The following is a 25062-nucleotide window of genomic DNA, read 5'->3' on the forward strand; positions in this document are numbered from 1 at the left end:
GGCCTGTCACATCTGTTTTTATCAGTTTAATACCTGCAGGGTCCATTTTCTAGGGACTGAATCGGGGGCCCGCTTTATTCCTTCAGTCACCCTGTATGGTGGCCTGCTTTAGACTATTTACATTGTCAGTTGAGTTATGCCTCTGGCGTATCTATTTTCTGAAGGGTTCTCGCTCTGTCAGAGAACATATGCGCACCAACCTGGTGGGTTATTGCCAGGGATTTCTCTGTCCCTTGGAAACAGTCGGGGATATATTCAGTGTCTGCTATGTCTTGCCCACAGCCGAATTCCAGTCCCTCCTTATCAAGGCAAGACACTGGTCGGGTGCCCTTGCAATTATTATTTTATTATTATTTTTTTTTTGCATTCCTGGCGGACGCTAAAGACACTCTGTCTGGTCCGCCGGTCACCCATCATGGGGGTGGTCATGGAGGTGTTCTGGCGTGTCATACAATAGGATTCCCTCCTCTACAGGCTGCCGCATCCTCGGCTAGGGCTCTGGATCCCCCGTCTAGTGTGAGGTCTCCGTGGAAGTGTCCCTGCGTGGGCATGGATTGGTCCTGATGTTGATATAGGGGACAGCAGTCTCGTCTGTCATCTCATCTCTCAGCTGCCGTGTCCGCGGCTTGCACTCCGGTACCCCACTGCTGATGCAAGGTGTCCGACAGAGTGACCCGTTGTCTACTATGGACACATACCAGTAAGCAGCTGGAGTTCCGGTACCCGACTGCTGTGCGTGGTGTCCAAAGGAGTGACCCGTTGGGTACTATGGACCCATACCAGTAAGCCAGACATTGGTCTGCGGGATCTTCTCAGCCGCCTTTCACTTGTCACTCCTCACTCAGCTTATGTATCTGAGGCTGGAGTTCCAGTACCCCACTGCTGTGGAGGTGTATGTATGAAGGCTTGTCCCAGTGTGTCCTATGGACTCTAGACTGGATACAGGGATGCATTCCGCGGCTCCTCAGCCTCCCCCGATCTCCCAAGGTGGCGGGGATACTATCTGAGGCTCCTAGGTCTCCCCTCTCTCCCACATGTGGCAGTGGGGAATAGTGATCGCCTATGTAGCTGTCCCCTTTTATCCAGCGTCTGGAAGTATACTTGTTCAGCGAGACTTTTGTCTGCACGGTCTCCTTCGCTGTCGGTCTCCCATCTCTGGGCTGCTGTGGGCTTGGTCAGGTTTCCTGTATCTCTCTGCTGGTATAAGGACTCTGGATGAGAGTCCCTGCAGGTACTTGGGACTGATGACAGTCAGCCAGACTTTCGTCTGCTGGGTCTCTTACACCGCCAGGTCACTCGTTAGTTCGGTCGTACTCCAATATCCCACTTTCTGTAGAGGGGGGGGGGGTTGATGGAGTGTCCCTGAGCATTCAGGAATCCTATACCAGTCAGCATGATGGTTGACTGCATGGTCTACTACTACTACTACATCGCGTCCACTACCATACACTTCCCAGGACGGTAGTTCAGGTTATTCACTGCGAAGGTGTAGTTACGAGTGAGTCTCCCCATGTTGCTCCTTGGGCCCTATACAATACACCACATACTGGTTTGCGGGGTTCCCTGCTTTACCAGGTTCCTCCCTACATGCCTGGCGCTCTCTATGCTGAAGGCTGGTAACCCACTTTCTGTGTGTGATTCTGTCTACAGCACCCAGTTTGGCCATGGTTCCTATGCCAGATAGCCAGACTGTGTCTGCATGGTTTTCTACTCCGCCAGGTCACCGTCCCCATTCTTGTTGCTCCGACGGTTACAGTCCGGTGACTCATTTTCCAGGTGAAGTTCCAAAGAGTGTCTCGGTGGTTTCATTGGATCTTTTATACCTGCCGGTCTGACTGTGTCTGCATGTTTCCTGCTCCATATATATCCTTCATCCCTTGCGTCTGGGACAGCAGTCCTGGTGTGTGGCACTATTTGGAGCTGGGGTGTGGGCGTTTCCTGCAGGTTCCACAGTCTTTCAAAGAATGAGCAGCACTTTGTACCCCTTTCTAAGGGGCACCGTTGATCTGCTAGGGACAGGGTTGTGACACCATACTGTCGGACTTTTGAATGTCTGCGGTTTCTATCGCGTCTGCAGTCTTGGTACCTCTCTACTATTGTACAGTAACCACGTCTGTGTCCCTACATATGCTAGGCCACTCTGCTCGTGTAGAGTCCACCTCCCCTTTTTTCTGTGGGGTGTGCCTTGGGCCTTCCTGTGATCTTGTTTCCACAGGTTTAGGCGGTTGAACTCCTCTGCTCTGGGGCGACAGTCGGTTCAGCCCCCTCCATTCCTCCAGGTATCTGTCATGGGTTCCTGGCAAGGGTGGTTCAGATGCTGGCTCTGTTGCCTTAGGGAATGACCAGAATGGCTCAGTTGACGTCCTTCTGGTCCAGGGTTACACCACATTGAGGTGTCCTCCTCAACGCTTTAGGTGTGTGTGCCCTTCTTACTTCAATTCGTAGTCAGGGCTCAAATTAGCTCCTCCATTCCTTGAAAAGTTGTTGCATTGTTCCAGGGGACTACGTCCACCCAGTACTTGGTCCCCTTAGCTTCAGGTGGCATTTCACTGCTCCTGTAGTGCCTGGCACACTTTGATCATCCCCCTTCCACAGGGGGTATGGGGATCATGGAGCTTGGCATGGTCTGGGCCTGAGTTTCATAGCGACCACCCCTTGTTTTCCCCTCCTCTATATAGGTGGGGTACCTGGCTGGGCCCTTGTTTTATGCTGAGAGCAATCAGCTGAGCTGAGCTGAGCACTTTTGCAGTCTGGATCTCTTCCAGTTTCAGGTTATCTACTGCTGCTAATACAGACTTAGCATTCTCCTCTGTTGGAGGAGTTTATGCTCTCATGTATAGCTAAGCAACAGCCAGTCTAGCACCGTCTGTTGTTTGGGTCCTGCCATTACTCTCCTCCTCCTTTAGTATGCTGTGGCGTGTCTTCTTTTCTAGGTTGTCCCTTCTGGTCTTTTGGGCCTTACTGATGGTTGTGGTCTCGGGCAGGTTAACTCTCCTGCCCTGACTTCTCCACGGTCCCATTTGTGGGGCGGTCTTTCTGTACCGCACTTTTTCTTGTCTAGACGTAGAAGTTTTTCACTTGGAGCGGTTTGCGGACGTTGGGTTTACTTACTCTTCAGGTGTATGTCTTCCAGGCGACTTGGGAACCTCCGTTTCTCATGTCGGCTGCTCCAGTGTTCCGGTATGCTCCTTTTGGCTGTTTATTTTTACATGTATGTCTTCCAGGTGGCCCGGGTACCTCCAGTTCCCATGTCGGACGCTCCGGTGTTCCTGGATGCCCATTTTCAGAGCATTCTGCTCCCTTTTTTGATCTTATTCCTTCAGTCTTCTCCTTCATGGGTCAATGTACTCCTGGGGAGGTGTGCGTTCCGGTCATCCAGATTACTCTACTCAAGCTTATTTAGTCTCCCAGGTGCTCACGGCAGGCCCCTGGGACACGGAGGCTTTTGGTCTGCAGCTGTTCTGGTCATCGATTTTCTGCACCAAGCCTCTCCACAGCCAGTCTCCATCCTTCTTTCTTTTTTCCAGTGTTTTTCTGGTCTCCTCCTTCCGTACTCGCCTTCTCCACAGGCGTGCGCTGCTCTCCCTGGTGTTTTTTCCGCCATGTTCTCTTGAATTGGTTGACTCTGGATGAGGTTCTCTTGTTTGTGCCCTTTTCCATTTTTGTTTCCCAGCCAGGTTAGCCCTCTGTCTGTCTGGTTCTGTGTTCCTTGGAGTTGATGCCTACCTCCTCCCGGAATGGTTCCGGCCCTTCTGGCTTCCTAGTCGACCTTTACTTGTCTCTCTTTATGGACCGTAGCTTTGGAATCTCTACATAGGACGGTCTCTAGTCCTTTCTCCATGGATGGGAGATCTTCTGGGAGCTCAGTTTGTGGTCCTCGGTTGTCTCTGCCCTGGATCTCGTCCGCAGGCCTTATGGTCGAGTGGGTTCGGTCTCTGGACTGATCCCCTTTTTCTGGTGGTTGTTATTCCCACCCTAGGGGACTGCTTTGGTACGTCCCATCAGTATAGGTGTCCCCCAATGAAGAGCGACCGAGAAAAGGAGATTTTTTTTGTATTCATCGTAAAATCTCTTTCTTGTACTCTTCATTTGGGGACACCGCACCCACCCATTTCTTCTTTCTTGGTCCTGATTTTCTTTTCCGGTTCTTGTTTATTTTTTTTATCCGGGATTTCTTTCTAGGGTCCTTCAGACATATTTTCTTGTTGGCTTCTCCTACTACTTGGTGACAAAACTGATTACCTCCCTTCCAGTGGGCGGGCTATATTCTGCCAGGGAGGAGCCAACTTTTTTTTTTTCCTAGTGTCAGCACCTCCTAGTGGAAAGAGCATATACCCATCAGTATAGGTGTCCCCCAATGAAGGCTACAAGAGAGATTTTACAGTGAGTACAATAAATCTCCTTATCGCCATAAGCCCATATTTTTATTTTATTTTTTTACAGGAATTAGAGGAAGGGGTAAGATGATTCGAGGCTGGGGAAGAGGGATGATGCGTGGAAGAGGAGGCTTTAGAGGAAGAGGCGGTCGAGGAAGAGGTTACTCAGGAGAGGAACACCAAGATGAGGAGGACATGTATGATGAAGAAATGGAGGTGAGCGGCACAGACGTGATGTGGGGAGATGGTGGAGAAAACATTTTATTCTCTGATTCAATTGTACATTTTTTATATTTTATTGGAGCCTTCAGATACAACTGATTAGTTTTTGCACCTACCAATAAAAGCCTCTGCCGCATCTAATTTTCGTAATATTTTATGGTAGACACGGGTACTACAGAGCTATAGTCCTGAATGGAGTCTGAAAAAGCTGAATCTATAGAATCTTTCTCCTTGACACCTATGTCCACTCAGCGGTCTCTGATGCTTAGTTCCTAGTGAAGGGTGCCTTATCTGGTGGGTAAAGAAGCCTTAAAGCAGTGTTTCCCACAGGGCTGTGGAGTCTGTAGATAAATGTTTCGACTCCGCAGTTTTTTGTACTTCCCACTCCTCTGTATTAATATACGAATGTATTTTATACATTCCTTGAAGGAAAGAAAGGCAACATACATTTCATTACCACAGGACTACTGGCTGGTGGTTTGATTTCACTAGCAGAATCCCATAGTCATGTTTAAAGTTTAAGCTAACAATCAGAGTTAACAAGTTTTTATAGCCTTAGCTGAATGACAGCAGTTTTTCCAATGGTTTACAGCTTCAGTCTTGAACTATTGACTCTCCATTCCCTTCACTTATACAAGTGTCTCTAGTTGTGCAAAAAACATATTTACTTAATCCCTTATCAGTGAGAGGCTGGGTTACCCATGGGTTCCCTGTAACAGCAGAACACAACACTATGGAAAGTATAAGTATTGCCGCTCCTAATTGTGCGTTGCGTGCCATATAGTAAAGCACATGAAAAGCATGCTTCTTAACGTGTTCGTTTTGCTGTTACGTGAGGAACTGCATGCATTGGTCTTTATTCTTACTGTAGAGAATTCATTAATTATAACTTTTTGTGAATTGGGACATTTAAACCTGCTTTTTTTTAAATTCCAATCTAAATTTAGTAGGAGTCGGGGCGTTCTTTGCCGATTCCAGGTACGCAAAATTTTGTCCGACTCCTTGGCTCCGACTCCACAGCACTGGTTTCCCAACCAGTGTTCCTCCAGCTGTGGCACAACTACAACTCCCAGCATGCCCGGACAGCCTTCGGCTGTCCGGGCATGCTGGGAGTTGTAGTTTTGCAACAGCTGGAGGCACTCGGGTTGGGAAACACTGCCTTAGAGACTGAATGCATCACCTAAGCATCTACAGCAGAGGCAACCGGATAGAAGAACGAACCTTTAATGTTGTGTATTTCAAAGATTCTTTTGATAGTTGTATCTAAATGTATGATTCAATATACAGTAATAGTATAGAGGAACAGTTGTTAAGTTTTCCTATAATTTTGGTTAATGCTTAACTTCTAGAACCCCAAACTTAATTCAATAATCATTATGGTATATAGTATAAGATGTAACAGTATTTGATATGTCTCATGTAGCTTTAAAGTAAGAGCTTGATCACATCTGCATCAGAGGCTCCTTTCGGGCTAGAAAACCAAGCTGGGTGGTCTGGTGCACAGCAGACAGCGACGGATCCCATTGACTTTAATGGAGTCCATCAGGTTTCTGTTTGGCGTCTGTTCGTTTAGCAGGATATGACTGCACAAAAAATTAGTGACTGCAGAATTATTATTTTTTGTCTGGTCAGGTCCCGCAAATTATCCTTTTTTTCTAGAGAGGTCCAAAACAGACGTGGACGTAGCCTTACAGTATCCTATAAGGGGTTAGGACAGGGAGCAGTCGTGGCTTTTCTAGTTAAAGGGGTATTCCAGGAAACAACTTTTTTGTTATATATCAACTGGCTCCAGAAAGTTAAACAAATTTGTAAATGACTTCTATTAAAAAATCTTAATCCTTCCGGTAGTTATCAGCTGCTGAAGTTGAGTTGTTCTTTTCTTTCTGTCCACAGTGCTCTCTGCTGACACCTTTGCTTGTCTCAGGAACTGTCCGAAGCATTAGAGGTTTGCTATGAGGGTTTTCTCCTATTCTGTGCAGTTCCTAAGACAAACAGAGGTGTCAGCAGAGAGCACTGTTGTCAGACAGAAAAGAACTCAATTTCAGCAGCTGACAGCTACTGGAAGGATTAAGATTTTTTAATAGATGTCATTTACAAATCTGTTTAACTTTCTGGAGCCAGTTGATATAAAAAAATAAAAAAAGATTTTTCCTAGAATACCCCTTTAACTTTTTTTTTTTTTATCTATTTATTTCCAGTATGGGGATGAGGAGATGATGGGTGATGAAGAGTATGATGACTACTCAAAAGAGCTGAATCATTATCGCAAGTCTAAGGAAGGCAGAGGTAGAGGTGAGTCTTTACTTTGTATTTTAGAGACCTGATGGGAGAAGCTAAAGAATAGAGTTATTTATTTCATTGATCACATTTCTTCTTTTCCACTTTAAGGTTTTTTTAGACCCCGAGGTCGGGGGCTTCGAGGACGATATAAAGGAATGATTCGTGGTAGAGGAAGAGGCAGAGGGAAAGGAAACGATGAGGACGACTACTATGAAGAAGACGGGGTAAGCTGAATAGTTTTCTGTTTATTAGTACCAGCTGTAATTAAAGGACATCAGTTCGAATGCCGCATGTTAAATAGTACCTTTAAAAAAATTGTCATAGCAACAATTTTGATCGGTGAAGGTCCAATTGCTGAGACCCTCACCAGAGTGCAAAGTGCTCTGCCCGTTCATTTTTCTTTTCAACATTGCACATGGTGTTTGGATTGACAGAGGAAATCAGTAGAGCATCTTTTGACTTCCTTTGTCTATCTTTATTGTTCCTAAGATGCTCACACAAAGAACTGTGCTCTGAACTGGCACAAGTAGTAAATATGGAGTGTTAAGCTGCATATAGAGAGAATTCTTCTGACAGTCCTCTTTGTTTTACCAGGATGGAGGAATGTACAGAAATGACTATGATAAGTCGTACCATCGACAGGACAAGAAAGGGAAAGTCATCTGTAAATACTTTGTGGAGGGCAGGTGTACCTGGGTGAGTATCTGCAGCTTATATTCTTTACTAGCATTTTTTTCCCCCTTAGAAGACTTTGCAAACTCTACACCAGTGTTTCCCAACCAGGGTGCCTCCAGCTGTTGCAAAAACTACAACTACCAGCATGCCCAGACAGCCAGAGGCTGTCCGGGCATGCTGGGAGTTGTAGTTTTGCAACAGCTGGAGGCGCCCTGGTTGGGAAACACTGTTCTACATCAATAACACCATCACATGCCATTTATAGTAGTACAATAAATTATCCCACAACTGCAATGTCAGCCTTTTTTGGTCCAGTGAACTTTCTCTAGCACTCCTCCAACAAAGAGGAGTAGGCACTGTGCTGTGATTGGCCATATAAGTAAGGAAAAGGAAGTCCCCCTCTGTGTGTACTGCTGGCAAACACCCTAGATCTGGCCCCGCCCCTTGAAATGGAGAGAATGAGAAATAGCTGTACACCATAAAAAGTATGCTTGTGTATATTATTTTAAATAGAAATAAAGATTTTTCTGACTGTACTTTTGTTTCCTGATTGCAATTATCTTATCTTCCTGCAGGGGGAGCATTGTAATTTCAGCCATGATGTAGAAGTACCAAGACGTCGAGGACTTTGCAAGTTCTACATGACTGGATACTGTGCTCGAGCAGACAGCTGTCCCTACATGCATAATATCCTTTCTATTGTATATCTTTTAATAGTCATAGTCTCCTAAAAAAAAATAATAATAAAAAAAAAAAATATATATATATATATATATATATATATATATATATATATATATATATATTTTTTTTTTTTTTTTATATTTATGTCTGGTGTTTATGTAGGCACAGTGGTGGTGGTCCAACCCCTGGGAGGCCTGCCACCCAACAGAATGAGTTATGCAAAGCATAGCTTACTTTAACAGGCGTTCTTCTGTCTATACCTCTGGCTAATAGGCAATGAAGGGCCAATAATGCCCTTGCACCCATTCATTTGCATGATCAGCCAGGATTGAATCACACAGTATAATCCATCATTCAAAGAGACAAAATAATCCCTTAAAAAAATATATATAATTTTTTTTTGTTAAAGTAATTTTTTCTGTGCCCCTCGTCTCAGTGGGCACCCTGCAAGTCTCTATGTGACTTCCCTTTCAATCTGCCCCATGTTAGTTTTACTCCCTTTAAAGCCAGTGGTCTCCAAATTGTGGTTTCTACAACAGCTGGAGGGCCACAGTTTGGAGACCACTGCTGTAGACTGAGAAAAAAACATGGAACAACTTCTTTAAAGGGGTACTCCCCTGGAAAACATTCATTTTTTAAATGAACTGGTGCCAGAAAGTTTCAGATTTGTAAATTACTTCTATTTAAAAATCTTAATCCTTCCAGTACTGTTTTTTCAGCTGTTGTATGTTCCAGAGGAAGTTCTTTTCTTTTTTAATTTCCTTTCTGCCTGACCACAGTGCTCTCTGCTGACACCTCTGTCCATTTTAGGAACTGTCCAGAGTAGAAACAAATCCCCATAGCAAACCTCTCCTGCTCTGGACAGTTCCTAAAATGGACAGAGGTGTCAGCAGAGAGAACTGTGGTCAGAAAAAAAGGAAATTCAAAAAGCAAGGAACTTCCTGTGGAGCATATAGCAGCTGATAAGTACTGGAAGAATTAAGATTTTTAAAAAGAAGTCGTTTACAAATCTGTTTAACTTTCTAGCACCAGTTGGTTTAAAAACAAATGTTTTCCGGAAGAGTACTCCTTTTAAATATCAAAATTAAATTTTGACACTTTATTTCCTGTAAGGATTGGTCCATAGTTATTGTTGGATTAGTTGGTATGAGTAGGTTTGGGAGAGGCTTTCAGTTTTTTATTCTCCTTAACATTTCGCACATGATTTCCCTTGTAAGCTATATCACACGACAGGCAATTGTATTAATGGCGATGAGTGCATGTTCTCTCATGATCCGTTGACAGACGAGACTCAGGAAATGCTCGATAGGGTAAGATGAAGTAGCAGTGACAATAGAAAACTTACTTTATACCTGTTTCTACGACTCTTCAGCTTAATTGGGTATTCTGGTATACAAAAGTATATGATACAAAGTAAAAAATCCTTCATATAGTAATCATATCTTTTCAGCAGTTTTTTTTCACAGAATCTTTTACTACTTCCTGGTCCAAATTGTGATGTTTCTAGTAGGGATCAACCGATATTGATTTTTTTTTTAGAGCCGATACCGATAACCTGTGAACTTTCAGGCTGATAGCCGATAACTTATACCGATATTCCGTGCATTTTATTCCCCCCCCAATATCCTTGGTAAAATTAAAGTGTGTGTGTGTGTGTGTGCGCGTGCGTGCGCGCGCGGGTATACCCTGATAAACTGTTTCTGGCCCCGCAGAAGCAGCTGCAGATAAATGATTTTAAGCGGGCGCCCGCTTCTCTCCCCCTACCTGTCCTGAGTCCAACCACCGACGCTGCCCGATTGCCTCCTCTGGCCAGAGACCACTGCCACTGCCCCATTGCCTCCCCTGTCCCCGGTTTTCTATTTACCTGTTCCCGGGGTCCGCGCTACTTCTGGCTCCGGCGGCGTCTTGAGCTGTCACTCTGTGCCGGGTCACTGACGGTGATGTCGCGTTGAGGGCGTCACTCGTCATTGCGCAGCGCACCTCAACAGCGCAGGACGCCGCAACAGCCACAAGTAGTGCGGACCCCGGGAACAGGTAATTATAAAACCAGGGATGGGGGAGGCAATGGGGCAGTGGCGGCGGCGGTCTCTGGCCAAAGGATAGGCAGGGGGAGGATATCGGGCAGCGTCGGTGGTTGGACTCGGGACCACAGGACGGGCAGGGGGAGAGAAGCTGGTGGCGGCGGCGGTCTCTAGTCCCGTAAAAGCTGCTGCAGTTCATTGACTTGAAGCGCCCGCATTATCGGCAGGTTAGATACTGATAACTTAAAAATCGTGAATATCGGCTGATAATATCGGCCAATCCGATAATCGGTCGATCTCTAGTTTCTAGTCAGTCACCTAGTGGGACAACCTGTAGCTCAGCTTAATAGTGGTCGCACATGCCCAGTTGAAGCACTAGGAGTTATAGGAGGAGAACTGTTTGTCTATAAAAACAGCAGGAACTAGGAAAAAATGCAGAGTTTCCCAACCAGGGTGCCTCCAGCTGTTGCAAAACTACAACTCCCAGCATGCCCGGACAGCCTTTGGCTGTCCGGGCATGCTGGGAGTTGTAGTTTTGCAACAGCTGGAGGCAACCTAGTTGGGAAACACTGAACTAATGTGAGGGAGCAGGATATGAAGGGCACAATAGTGCAGAGACTTGTTCTTTAGTAATCAGGAATACAGAGGAAGACAGCCTGGGGTAGATGTCACCATTGCATGATGGGAGTTGTAGTCTGCTACCCACATAGGCTGCTGTAGAAACCATGTCTACTTGGACTTGAATATCAGACAAGTGTTATAGCACTGACTTGTATATAATGTCCCTGCAGCCGCTTTCCATCAAGTTTTACATCTGAACTCCAGTATGCCTCTTCAGGGTATATTTACTTGGGCGGGTTTTCCCGCCGTGGGTTTGAGCAGCAGCGGAAAATCCACCGTGTGAAAACTTGCGGGTAATTGTCCATGTGAATGTACCCCCATAAATGATAGAACTAAATTCGTTTCCGGTTCATTTGGATTCATATAATTTAAGGGTTCCACGCTCTGAAAGGGAACCCTCAACCCAACCTTGTTGTATCAGAACATCACATGGCACAAGCTAAGACCACGCTGAATTCTAAGACTGTAAAACATTTACACCCCTTTGGCCTCTATAAGGGTATATTCATCCTGAGGATTGTAAACGGATTCTTCACTCGCAGAGTACCGCGAGCGGATATTTCATGCGCCCACCGAAATACTTCAACGGTAGGACCGCGCGGCCCTGCATCATCACAGTTGATAGCAATGCAGGTCTTGCGGACGTCCGTGCAAAGAATGAGCTTGTTCTTTCTTTGCGCGGATCAATTTCAGCGGCGGATTTGTCCGCCGCAGAAATTCCTGAGTGTGAACGGGTCTCACGGAAGACCCATTTACTCTGATTTTAATGTTCACAACGCATAATTTCCCCCCCCCACACACACACCCTTTTTTATGTTTTATTTTATATATTTATTAAAATGAAGCTTGACTTCTAGTTGTATAAGGTATTAGATGTACTTTAGAGTTAACACAATTTCCTATTACATTTCCAATTAAGTTCTCTAATCTTTTACCTCAACATTTTAACCTGAGAGATTAATGAGGTGCTTGATGGTATTTTGTATCTCATCAGATATTGGCTGAAGATGCAGAAGCTGGTGCAGAGGATGAGAAGGATGTGGAGGAGCTGAAGAAGCAGGGAATAAATCCTCTACCTAAGCCTCCCCCAGGAGTTGGACTCCTCCCTACACCATCTGGTCCAACAGGATCTTCAGGTCCCTCCGCGCCTTGTGAGCCGTTGTCCCCAACATCTGTTTCACCTACCGCACCCTTGTCAACCTCTGGCGGTGCTAACTGTGCCCCGCTTCCTGGCGAAACAGTTTCAGATATCCAGATGCCTGGAAGTCCTTTGTCTGGGAGCAGTATTCAAGGAGCATGTGGGCCAGTGCCTGAAGACCCTTTGCTGGAAAGTCCAGGTCTAGGTCCCATACCTGGTGGTGGACCAGTGCTTGTTGATGCTATACCTGCTATTCCAGTTCATGAAGATCCAGTGCCAGGAGGACCAGTGCACCCAATACATATTGGGCCTGATGAACCCTTATCACCTGAGGACCCAATGGCCCCTTATCCAGGAGGCCCCATACCTCCAATGCCAGTTGGACCTGGAGGTCCAGTCATACCCCCAATGCAGGATGAGCTTGGGGTGGTAATGCTTGAAAGCCCAGAATCTGGTGGTCCGCCAATGGATCTGATGCCAGGAAGTCCAGGGTCTGTAGATTCACAGTGCCAAAGGAAAATACCTTCGCTGTTTGAAATTGTGGTGCGCCCCACTGCCCACTTGGCTCACAAATTATGTCGTAGGTGAGTTCTGGTGAATTGGGGGTAATTTTTTGCTTTATTTAAAATTCTTCATTGTATTGATTTATCCTATTTATTTTTTAGACCACCTGGTCCACCAGGCGGGCCTCCAGGTCCACCTCCACAAAGATTTCCAGGACCGATGGGTCCTCAAGGCCCCATGCATCCTGAAATGGGCCTAGAGGAAGGTCCCCCTATAGCACCTTATGGACCCGAAGAAGGCTCTGAAATGATAGTTGATGGTCCTCCTCCCCCAGAATTCTATGATGAATATTATCAAGACCCTAATATGGAGATTGGCCCTAATATGATGGGAGACACAGGTATGTAAGGCTTTTAGATTCGGATACAGGATCAACATAAAAAGCCCAATGGTTGTTTTAAAATGGGATCTGAAGATGTAACGCTTTCCCTTTCAAATCTCTGACATGGAAAGTTGAATAATATAACTTTTTGTTAAAAAAAACAAACCCAAAAAAAACCTCATATGACTCATTTCTAGGCTGCACCAGGCCCTTTCTCTGATCGATCGTATACATTGTAACAAAGACTGTCTTAAATAGGCATAATTTGGGGAAAACAAACAAAAATTAAAAACCAGTAAGGTACAAAGGTCATTAATAAAACATACATTTTAAAACCCATCATTACAATTTGTATTGATATGTTTTTAAAATTTTTATTGTTTTATTATAAACCTTTGAATATTCATTGATGAGTGTTCAGTGTCACAATGTTTGGACTCTGGGAATAATGAGCTGACATTTTGACATATGCCGTCCCCAGAACTGAAACAAATAGTAAAATGATGGGTGTATGGCATAAAAAAAGGAAAATAATATAAGATATTATAAATATTTTTGTCTTCAGCCTAAAAACTGTTTAACTTGTCCTTTAAAGGAAAAGAAAAACCTAATAGAACTATTTTCACCTGAAAATAATCTGTTGAAGAGTGCCGGTCATCAAACCATATTTTTTAAACTAACTCAGATTATATTCACTAACGACTCCTAACACCCCTCCTGCCCTTAAAAAAGCTGTGTATCATACCTTTCCCCTTGTTCACATTGTATGAGCTCACGGCAGGAGAAAGGGGTATTCCCCAGCAGGCACGATGTCACGGAAGCCGGCGAGAGCTGACCTGCACGCACTTCTTGAGTTTGGACTTCTGCAAGTCCAAGTGGAGACCCAACTAACTGTTTGACTTGTGCAGGGAACAGAACCTAGTGGCCATTTTTTCAATCACATTAAAAACATATAAAGGTTGAAAATTTTAACAGCAAGTAAATAGTGAAGTGTCTTATATTTACATAAGGAACAACATATTAAAAGTTTAGTTTGGTGATAGGTACTCATTAAAATCTGGTCCACAAGAATAAAATTGATCTAGGGGTAGTCCGACTATATATATTTTTACCTAAATCAATAGCATATGGAAAGTTATGCACTTTCGTAATATACTTCAATAAGAAGACTATATGCTCACCATCCCCAGGAAGCTCTGTAGTTCTGCTAGTCTCATGTCGTCTGCTTTTGGTTTCCCCCTTCCCTTTACCAGGCATGTCATCCCTCTTCGGTGCTCTGACAGCTTGGCTTCACGATTCAAGCTAGCACCCTGGGCTGACATCATCTGTCTCAGCTTTAGTAGGAGCCCTATATCAATTTGACAGCCTAATAGAAGATGCATCTGTTAGGTGGAGGTGACAGAGCAGTGTAAATAGATAAACTGACTGCTTGAATGTACCGTGCAGACGGTGAGGTGGATGGGGGGAAGGAAACAGTGAGAGAGAACTTCAGTGCAGGGCTTTGAGACGTTCAGGGGAAAATGCATCATGGCAATTGTAGGATTGGACTGTGGACTGCATTCTTTGTCTGGTAGAGACAGCAGGATGGGCCCTAAAGAATTTTTTTTCAATAAAACCAATATATATATATATATATTAGTGTCATGGTCGTAAATGTTGGCACCCCTGAAATTTTTCTAGAAAATGAAGTATTTTTTCACAGAAAAGAATTGCAGTAACACATGTTTTGCTATACCCATGTTTATTCCCTTTGTGTGTATTGAACTAAACCAAAAAAGGAGGGAAAAAAGCAAATTGGACATAATGTCACCAAACTCCAAAAAAAAGGTCTGGACAAAATCATTGGCACCCTTTCAAAATTGTGGAAAAATAAGATTGTTTCAAGCATGTGATGCTTCTTTAAACTCACCTGGGGCAAGTAACAGGTGTGGGCAATATAAAAATCACACCTGAAAGCATATAAAAAGGAGAGAAGTTCACTTAGTCTTTGCATTGTGTGTCAATGTGTGCCACACTAAGCATGGACAACAGAAAGAGGAGAAGAGAACTGTCTGAGGACTTGAGAACCAAAATTGTGGAAAAATATCAACAATCTCAAGTTTACAAGTCCATCTCCAGAGATCTAGATTTGCCTTTGTCTACAGTGCGCAACATTATCAAGAAGTTTGCAACCCATGGCACTGTAGCTAATCTTCCTCAGCGTGGATGGAAGAGAAACATTAATGAAAGGTGTCAATGCAGGATAGTTTGGATGGTGGATAAGCAGCCCCAAACAAGTTCCAAAGATGTTCAAGCTGTCCTGCAGGCACAGGGAGCACCAGTGTCAGTGCGAACTATCCCTCGACATTTAAATGAAATGAAACGCTATGGAGGAGACCCAGGAGGACCCCACTTCCAAACTGAACTTGAGTAAGCCAAAATCCTTCTGGGAAAACGTCTTGTGGACAGATGAGACCAAGATAGAGCTTGGTAAAGCCCATCATTCTACTATTTACCGAAAATGGAACAAGGCCTACAAAGAAAAGAGCACAGTACCTACAGTGAAATATGGTGGAGGGTCAATGATGTTTTGTGGGATGTTTTGCTGCCTCTGGCACTGGGTGCCTTGAATGTGTACAAGGCATCATGAAATCTGAGGATTACCAATGGATTTTGCGTCGCACTGTACAGCCCAGTGTCAGAAAGCTGGGTTTGCGTCCGAGATCTTGGGTCTTCCAGCAGGACAATGACCCCAAACATACGTCAAAAAGCACCAAGAAGTGGATGGCAACAAAGCGCTGGAGAGTTCTGAAGTGGCAGCAATGAGTCCAGATCTAAATCCCATTGATCACCTGTGGAGAGATCTTAAAATTGCTGTTGGGAAAAGGCGCCTTCCAATAAGAGAGACCTGGAGCAGTTTACAAAGGAAGAGTGGTCCAACATTCCGGCTGAGAGGTGTAAGAAGCTTATTGATGGCTATTGGAAGCGACTGATTTCAGTTATTTATTCCAAAGGGTGTGCAACCAAATGTTAATTTTGTCCAGCCCACTGGAAGTGAGGTAATCAGTTTTAGCTAGTGTCAGCTAGGAGGCAAGACACAGGTCTGGGAGCTCCCCAGACCTGGTCTTTTTTTTCTTATTTTCTTATCTATCTTTATGGACCTTAGATTTAGTCTCAGCATGCAACGGTCCCTTCCTTTGCGTCCTAGCCCATCTCCAGGGATGGAGGATCTTCCAAGAGCTTAGTTTCTGGGCCTCGGTTTTCTCTGGCCTTGGGTCTTGTCCACGATCCTTACAGACGATTGGGTTCGGTCTCTGACTGTTTTCTCTTGTTTCTAGTGATTGTTATTCCCACCCTAGGGGACTGCTTTGGTACGTCCCATCAGTTAGGTGTCCCCCAATTAAGAGCGACCGAGAAAAGGAGATTTTTTTTTGTGCTTACCGTAAAATCTCTTTCTCGTAGCCTTCATTGGGGGACACCGCACCCACCCATATCTTCCTTTTTTTGTCCGGATGCTCTTTTTCTGGGCCATTTTCCGGGATTCTTTTACGGGGTCTTTCGGACTTCTGTCTTGGTTGGCTTCTCCTACTGCTTTGTAACAAAACTGATTACCTCACTTCCAGTGGGCGGGTATATCCTGCCAGGGAGGAGCAGACCTTTTTTTCTTTCTAGTGTCAGCGCCTCCTAGTGGCAGGAGCATATACCCATCAGTTAGGTGTCCCCCAATGAAGGCTACGAGAAAGAGATTTTACGGTAAGCACAAAAAATCTCCTTTTTTCCTCCCTCTTGGTTTAGTTCCAATACACACAAAGGGAATAAACATGTGTATAGCAAAACATGTGTTACTACAATCCTTTTTGCCTGTCCCTGTTTCTTGCTGACCGTGGTTCTGGCAGCATGGAACGACTGACAGGTTACCTCTAAGTGGGTTAAAGCAGTGTGCTGCGCTGTTTACTGAAATTAGGGCTAAAGAATAGGGTGTATGTGGTGCCTTCATTTTCTAACGTGCTATGATTTTGGTTCCTGTAAGCTACTCTAAGGACCCCCACATGCCATATTCTAAAATATTGTTTCTTTGTATATTAGGGGTCTATGAAGAATATGGTGCGATCCAAGAAGACCCCCGACAGTACCATGAACAACCTCCAGAGCAAGGGGCAGAGATTGGTGAAGCACCATCCAATTATAACAAAGCAAATATCCCTGACTTTTTGCCTTCTGCCCAGCGTGCCCTATACTTGCGGATCCAGCAGAAGCAGCAAGAAGAAGAACGAGCAAAAAGGTCCACTGGAGGCTCCCTGCAAGAAAAGGACAATGAAGAAGGTGACCAAACATTCTCTTACATGATTTTTAATACATAGGACCCATAAAAAATGGCGCTGTACTTTTATGCCTTGTGGTCCTCCGATTATAGAACCCCTTCCTGAGTTTATGCCTTTTTTTTACATTTAAAATACAAGCACAGAGCGCTCCAATGTGAAGAATGTTTAGCTGATTTCAAGAGAAGACTCACCGGATAGTGTTGTACAATCCAAGAGGCACAACGCTCAGTGAGCTCAGTAGTGTTCAAATCCTCACGGATGTCGGTGGTTATAGGAAACATTTTTTTTTTAAATCAACTGGTGCCAGAAAGTTAAAGATATTTGTAAATTACTTCTATTAAAGAATCTTAATCCTTCCAGTACTTATCAGCTTCTGTTATGATTCACTGGAAGTTCTTTTCTTTTTGATTAGATTTTATTTCCTTTCTGCCTGACCACAGTGCTCTCTGCTGACACTTCTGTCCATTTTATGAACTGTCCAGAGTAGGAGCAAATCCCCATAGAAAACCTCTCCTTCTCCAGACAGTTCCTAAAATGGACAGAGGTGTCAGCAGAGAGCACTGTGGTCAGACTGAAAAGGAAATTCAAAAAGAAAATAACTCAATAGAAGGATTAAGATTTTTAAATAGAAGTCATTTACAAATCTGTATAACTTTCTGGCACCAGTTGATTTAAAGGGTACCTCTCATCAAAAAAACTTTTGATATATTATAGATTAATGTATGCAGAATAACTTTACAATTGCATGTTATTAAAAAATATGCTTCTTTCTCTTTAATTTTCCACTTTGAAGAAATTACCACTAGGGGTCTCCCTACCAGTCCTGGCAGCAAGCATTTCAGACTCATGCTGGAGTCCTAAACACTACGAGCTGCCAGTCTGCTTTGTTCACAAAGGAGAACACTCAGAGCTGCCAGCCTGCTTTGTTCACAGCCTGTTTGGCTGTGAACAAAGCAGGCTGGCAGCTCTGAGTGTTTAGGACTCCAGCATGAGTCAGAAATGCTTGCTGACAGGACTGATCGGGAAAAATACAATAGAAAGAAGCATATTTTTCATTAACATGCTATTGGAAAGTTATTCAACATTCATTAATCTAAAATATATCAAAAGTTTATTTGATGAGAGGTACCCTTTAAAAAAAAAAAGTTTTCCAGGGGAGTACCCCTTTAAGACTGCAGCTTTATCCCGCCCTCACCTTAGTGTGGGTATAACAATGAACCACGATGTCGGCACCAATAAGGTAGAGATAAAGGGATATGACAGCGTTGTCTAACAACCAGGTAAAGTAAGAAGCTATATTTATTAATACATGTGATGAGTTTCAAGGATGGACGGTGTCTGAAGAAGAGGATGATGGTCCGTCCTTGAAACGCGTCACATATATTAATAAAAAATAGCTTCTTTATCTGGTTGTTGGACAGCACTGTCATATCCCTTTATCTGTACCTGAATGGTGCCGACATCGTGGTTCATTTTAGTGTTGAGCGCGAATATTCAAAATGCTAATCTTTTCCACGAATATCGCGATTTTGCAAAAATTTTGAATATAGCATTATATATTTGTAATGGCGAATATTCGTGTTTTTATTTATTTTTCTGTGCAAATATATTTATGCGAATATCGGCACTTCCAGACTGGACACTGATCCCTCCCTTCTTTTAGGTGAAAGATATATAATTGCGCATGTGCACTATGCGAATTTCATTTCGAACGAACATTGCGAATTTCGCGAACATAGGATGAATATTCGTCCATATAAATGTCACAAATTTGAATATAGCCGCTGCCGATCATCACTAGTTCATTTTTTTTTTTTACTTTTGGCACTGGAAACTGTTCTTTTGTTAATTTATCAATGCCCTAGATCAGTGTTTCCCAACCAGGGTGCCTCCAGCTGTTGCAAAACTACAACTCCCAGCATGCCCGGACAGCCTATCGGCTGTCCGGGCATGCTGGGAGTTGTAGTTTTGCAACAGCTGTAGTCACCCTGGTTGGGAAACGCTGCCCTAGATTATACAGGTCCTCTTCAATAACATTATTCATAGGTGCGTTAAAAGAGGAAAAGCTCTCAATTTAAATCGTTTTTTTGAATGGTTGTAGCTAGCGGCGAGATCAGTTCCAATACATAGGTAAACAAGGCCACCTACTGGAGAGTGGGGAATACTGCACCTTAGTAAAGTGTTTAGCAGGTTAGGAAATGTCTAATTATTGCAACTAGAAAATCTGCAGGTGTAGATTGGTTGATAAGTTATATGAGTAGGTTGAATCTCAGATTTACCTTTAAAAGGAGCACGTCAGGTATTTTTGCTTATATAGTGCAGCATTAAAGGGGTATTCCAGGCAAAAACTTTTTTATATATATCAACTGGCTCCGGAAAGTTAAACAGACTTGTAAATTACTTCTATTAAAAAATCTTAATCCTTCCAATAGTTATTAGCTTCTGAAGTTGAGTTGCTGTTTTCTGTCTAACTGCTCTCTGATGACTCATGTCCCGGGAGCTGTGCAGTTCCTATGGGGATATTTTCCCATCATGCACAGCTCCTGGGACGTGACATCATCATTGAGCAGTTAGACAGAAAACTTCAGCAGCTGATAACTATTGGAAGGATTAAGATTTTTTAATAGAAGTAATTTACAAATCTGTTTAACTTTCCGGAGCCAGTTGGTATATACATAAAAAAAAGTTTTTGCCTGGAATACCCCTTTAACTATTATTGGAGAATATTTTGGAGGCTCTTGTGTATGCCTTGTGCTTGTTTAGATCAGTGTTTCCCAACCAGGGTGCCTCCAGCTGTTGCAAAAACTACAACTCCGAGCATGCCCAGACCGCCTTCGGCTGACTGGGCATGCTGGGAGTTGTAGTTTTGCAACAGCTGGAGGCACCCTGGTTGGGAAACACTGGTTTAGTTGATGCGCAGGCATGAGATTTCAGCCATTCTAAGGCTGCGTTCACACGGCCGTCTAGACCTGTCCCGTTTTTCTCCCGTCAAAAATAAAAACAGACTTGAAAAAAAAAAAAACAGACAATAACGGAGGCAATCGGATGTTATCCATTTGGATCCGTTAATTGTTCAGTTAATTAAAAGAAAATATATTTTTTTTATTGTTCTGAGCATGCTCAGAAGTAAAAATGAATCAAAAAACGGATGCAAACGGATGACATTAAAGGCTCATCCATTAACCATAGACTTCAATGTTAAATTTACGTATCCGTTTTTTCTTCCGTTTTTTTTTTTTTGATGGGAGAAAAAATTCTGCCGTCAAAAAAACGGAAATGATTGCAGACTGCAGCCTAAACTGCTGAGACTATTATTAACTTGGTTGGGATCAGTTAACATTATGTTGAGTTTTAATATTTATTAGTAAAAGTGTGTTTTTTCTTTTTTCTTTTTCTTTTTTAGAGAAATATTGCAAAAGCTATTTGAGATGTAATCACAATTGAGGGGTTTTCTGAACATATGAAGTCTTTAGGCTGTGTCCACATGTTGCATTTACCGTATTTTTAATCGTTTCTACAGCATTTTTGTTGTGTTTTGGCTTTGAAGAGAAATCACAACAAAAACTTGTGAGCATAGCCTCAGGGAAGGTTGATCTGTGGAAGACCTATGGCAGAAGTTAAAGGGGTACTCCACTGGAAACCTTTTTTTTTTTAATCAACTGGTTTCAGAAAGTTAAACAAATATGTAAATTACTTCTATTTAAAAAATGGAATCCTTCCAGTACTTATCAGCTGCTGTATGCTCCAGAGGAAGTTATTTTCCCCTTGAATCTCCTTTCAGTCTGACCACAGTGCTCTCTGCTGACACCTCTGTCCATGTCAGGAACTGTCCAGAGCAGGAGAGGTTTGCTATGAGAATTTGCTTCTACTCTGGACAGTTCCTAAAATGAACAGAGGTGTCAGCAGAGAGCACTGTGGTAAGACAAAAACAAATTCAAAAAGAACTTCCTGTGGAGCATATAACAGCTGATAAGTACTGGAAGGATTAAGATTTTTAAATAGAAGTAATTTAAAAATCTGTTTAACTTTCTGGAACCATTTGATTAAATGTTTTTTTTTTTCCAGTGAAGTACCCCTTTAAGGTATGAAATGACAGTCTGCTCTCCTGTTCCGCTTGGTAATCTCCTCTTGCTTCTCTTTCCAGGTGATACTGGTAACTGGTACTCGAGTGACGAGGAAGAAGGGGGAAGCAGCGTGACCTCGATACTAAAGACATTGCGCCAACAGTCCTCTAACCGCACAGCTCAGCAGAGTGCAAGAGAAACCGGCGCTGGGGGTTCAGTTGATCCCCGTCTGCAAAAGGGTCCGGCCAATGCACCCAGTCGGCCCACAGACCCACGTCTGTCTCGTGATCCTCGGCTTTCACGAAATCTAGATTCCACCCCAGCTGAGGCCGGACATACTGACCCAAGGCTGACCAGACATGCACCCCAGTCCAAACAGGACTCACCAGTTAGTAAAGGGGCTTCCGAGGAAGAAGCAGAAACGGAGAGATTTCTGCGTGATAAAACGGTTAACATACCTCTAGATCCTCTTCCTGGCCACACATTGAGAGACCCACGCTGCCAGTTACAGCAGTTCAGCCACATCAAAAAAGACGTAAGTTTAAGCAAACCAAGTTTCTCCAGGACTGTTTTGTGGAGTCCTGAAGACCTTATCCCTCTGCCCATTCCCAAACAAGACTTCATCCCTGTGCCAGCTGCACTACAGGCATTGCCAGTTCTTGATCCTCGACTTAACCGTCCGGCCACTCTTGACCCACGTCAGCGACCACCTGCCCCCGAGGTACCACCACCTAATTCTAGCCTCCCTGATTTTGAACTGTTATCTAGGATTTTGAAGACTGTGAGTGCTGCTTCTGCTGCTCCTACTCCTGCACCGGCACCTGTTGAGAAACCTAGTGACCCTCGAACTCGTAAACCACCCGCTGACCCGCGGCTGCAAAAACCCACAGAGCCTCCAAGGCCACCTGAGCCCAGCCAGCCCCTTCCAGTAATACCTTCTGCCGAAAGCACACAAACGATTGCCCCCTATGATCCCCGTCTGCTCACCGCAGGTGGTTTGAGCAAGCCCAGTGGTCAAAGTAATGTTCTGAGCAACATCAGCTTGTATGACCCCAGGACGGGGAGCAAGACCTCAACTGAGGCTGCTCCTAGCGAAACGGCGCCGAAGGGACCGGAGAACAAAACTGCCAGTAAATCAAAGGAGCCACTGTTTGTGCGGAAGTCTGCTCTGGACCAGCCAGATACTGACAAGCCAAACTCAGAACCTGCCACGGACCGATACAACAGCTACAATCGGCCACGTCCCAAGACCCAAACTGCTTCAGAGAGCAGCCAGCCTGCTGTCCACAATCTCCCTGTACCGCCTGTCTACGGGTTGGTCAAGCAGGCAGCTAAATCTGGCAGTGGCAGCCCTTTTGCAGGCAATAGCCCAACGCAAGAAAGTGAGCAGGACGCTGGTTCCTTAAAAGATGTTTTTAAAGGATTTGATCCCACGGCATCTCCATTTTGCCAGTAGTGTCTATAGTAGTCTAACCCCTTCTATATTTTCTTTTCTTTTCATATATTCTTCCATTACTGCTTATGTTACTCCTTCTGTATATAAACCGACAAATGTAAAGTCCTGGCAATCTGTTTTTAATGGTAAATCAGTGTCTTGTGTAGTGACCGATACTTTCTTTTTGTACATTATTTTAAAGTTCCCTCTAACAGTATACATCTATAGGTATGTATATATATATATATCATAGAACAAAGCAGCTTAAAGGGGTACTCCGCTGCTCATTGTTTGGAACAAACTGTTCCAAACGCTGGTGCCTGCGGCTCGTGGCCTCATAGACCCGCCCACATGATGTCACACCACGCCCCCTCAATGCAAGTCTATGGGAGGGGGCGTGACGGCAGTCACGCCCCCTCCCATATACTTGCATTGAGGCGGTGGAGCTTGATGTCATGAGAGGGCGGGGCTACAACATCACAAGCTCCACAATGAGCAGCTGAGTACCCCTTTAAAGAGGACCTGTCGGGTCTCCTGACCTTGTCTACCTTAGTAAGTATGTGTATTTCTCATGAAAATAACAGTTAAGCACTTTCTGTTTGAAATTTACATTGTGCCGACCCTCTGTTATTCCTCCTGGAAATGTATGAATAAATAGATAACTTGGAATTACCATTTCCCCTGTTAGTAGAGTGTATTCCTATCCTGCCTGAGTGTGTCGGGACGTGCTCCTTTGACAAGAGGAATGGTAGCAGCTTATTGTTTTATACAATTCCGGGAGGAATGACAATGAATTAGGAAAAATTAGGAAAAAAATTTGGAATAGGAAACGGAATCAGACAAGCCCACAGGTCCCCTTTAAGAGTTAGAATCCCAATTTGTATAGTCCTCCTCCGTTGTATTGAGTGCACACGTCAGCGCAAAGCACACAGTGTGTGAACAGGCAGCTAAGTTCCTAATTTACTGTACAGAAAGTTGGTTACGTTACCGCCTCTATCTCTGAAATGGCTCTTGTGCGTCTGTCATACCAAGCAGGGTCTGTGAGAGGCTTGGACTGGAGGCGACAGACGCACCACTGTACATATATATATATTTATATATAAATATCACTTTTATACCACATTTATGTATGTGCTATATTCTACAAAGAGGAACAAGTAGACAAAACCAAAAAAAATGAATAAAAAAATAAAGTATTTATAATCCATACCGTAAAGCTTGCCATTTGAGTATTGTAAATTGTTTATTTAAGAGTCGTCGCCCCAAATACCAGGCCCCCCCTCCGCCATCAAGCCGGCGCTATCTTGTTTTTGTTTTTTTTGTTTTTTTATTGTCCCCCCATCAAGCCGGCGCTATCTTGTTTTTTTTTGTTTTTTTTTTATTGTCCCCCCATCAAGCCGGCGCTATCTTGTTTTTTTTTTTTTTTTTTTTTTATTATTGTCCTCAAGAATCTTTGAGTTGTTTTCCCATATCACAAGAACTTTTCTTTAAAGACAAAGTATCTGTAAATGAATATTGGCTTCAACATGAAGGAGGCCGACTGCTTTGTCTTTAATTCTTTATGGTGAACAGGACTCTGTATGTGTCTCTTGCATCATTTGCGCAGTTATGTTGTACTCCAGCAGTTTCTTACAGTTATCTGTACAGGATCAGGGTGAAAAGAAAACAAAAAGTCAATCTGTCGGAATATTGCCATTTGCTTCCTCTATCATCATGTGTATAGCCATCATTGCAAGTACATATTTTCAAGTATTAGGGACACAATGGTTCATGTATTAATAGGTAATAACTCATTGTCTGTTTGTAAATATCAGTGAATGACTGGTGCAGAGAATAAATGGAATTTTTCGTACTGATCTCTTATTTCTTGTGACTTTATATTGGGTCTGTGTAACCTACTGTTAGTTAAAGGGGGATTCCAACTGTTACAAAACTACACGTCACATCATCCCTGGGCAGTGATGGCCCGCTCAGCCAATCACCTACTGAGTGGCCCATCACTGCCGAGGGGTAGTACAGGGCCCAGCTGTGGTGTTAAATTCACCAAACTCCTAAGCGCTCAGGCCTCCACCTTTTGGCAGCAGGAGTGAAAGCTCTCTTAGCCAATCACCAGCTGAGATGGTACCCAGTCTGTCGGCGATTGGCTGAGGGGGCCGTCACATCTGCTCATCTCAAAAGGTGGGTAGCATGAGAGCTCCGAGGATGGGTGAGTAGCTGGGCCCCTTACAGGAGTTCACAGATGGGGGTAAGGGAATTAGTTTAGTTTCCTGGGTTACCACTTTAAAAGACATTTGTACTGCATGAATTTTACATATGCCTGTGCCCGGGCTGTAAAAAATAAACAAAGTAAACTTTAACT

General features: G+C 43.8%; 1 protein-coding gene across 4 annotated transcripts in view; it reads left to right on the top strand.

The window, feature by feature from the left end:
- ZC3H4 (zinc finger CCCH-type containing 4) overlaps window positions 1-24549 on the top strand; it is a 47188-nt gene extending 22639 nt beyond the window's left edge. For 3 of the 4 annotated variants that reach the window (XM_056539245.1, XM_056539249.1, XM_056539248.1), the window contains exons 5-14: window positions 4444-4592; window positions 6797-6890; window positions 6987-7102; window positions 7470-7574; window positions 8129-8240; window positions 9438-9547; window positions 11874-12601; window positions 12683-12921; window positions 16969-17205; window positions 21349-24549. In XM_056539245.1, the coding sequence (XP_056395220.1) occupies window positions 4444-4592; window positions 6797-6890; window positions 6987-7102; window positions 7470-7574; window positions 8129-8240; window positions 9438-9547; window positions 11874-12601; window positions 12683-12921; window positions 16969-17205; window positions 21349-22724 (3266 nt within the window). In that variant the 3' untranslated portion in view covers window positions 22725-24549. The remainder of the gene's footprint in view (window positions 1-4443; window positions 4593-6796; window positions 6891-6986; window positions 7103-7469; window positions 7575-8128; window positions 8241-9437; window positions 9548-11873; window positions 12602-12682; window positions 12922-16968; window positions 17206-21348) is intronic. The other variant, XM_056539247.1, reaches the window with a different exon arrangement.
- The last annotated feature ends 513 nt before the right edge of the window (window positions 24550-25062 follow it).

This window comes from Hyla sarda, chromosome 9 (assembly GCF_029499605.1).
Source record: "Hyla sarda isolate aHylSar1 chromosome 9, aHylSar1.hap1, whole genome shotgun sequence".
In the NCBI taxonomy this organism is placed as follows: Eukaryota; Metazoa; Chordata; class Amphibia; order Anura; family Hylidae; genus Hyla; species Hyla sarda.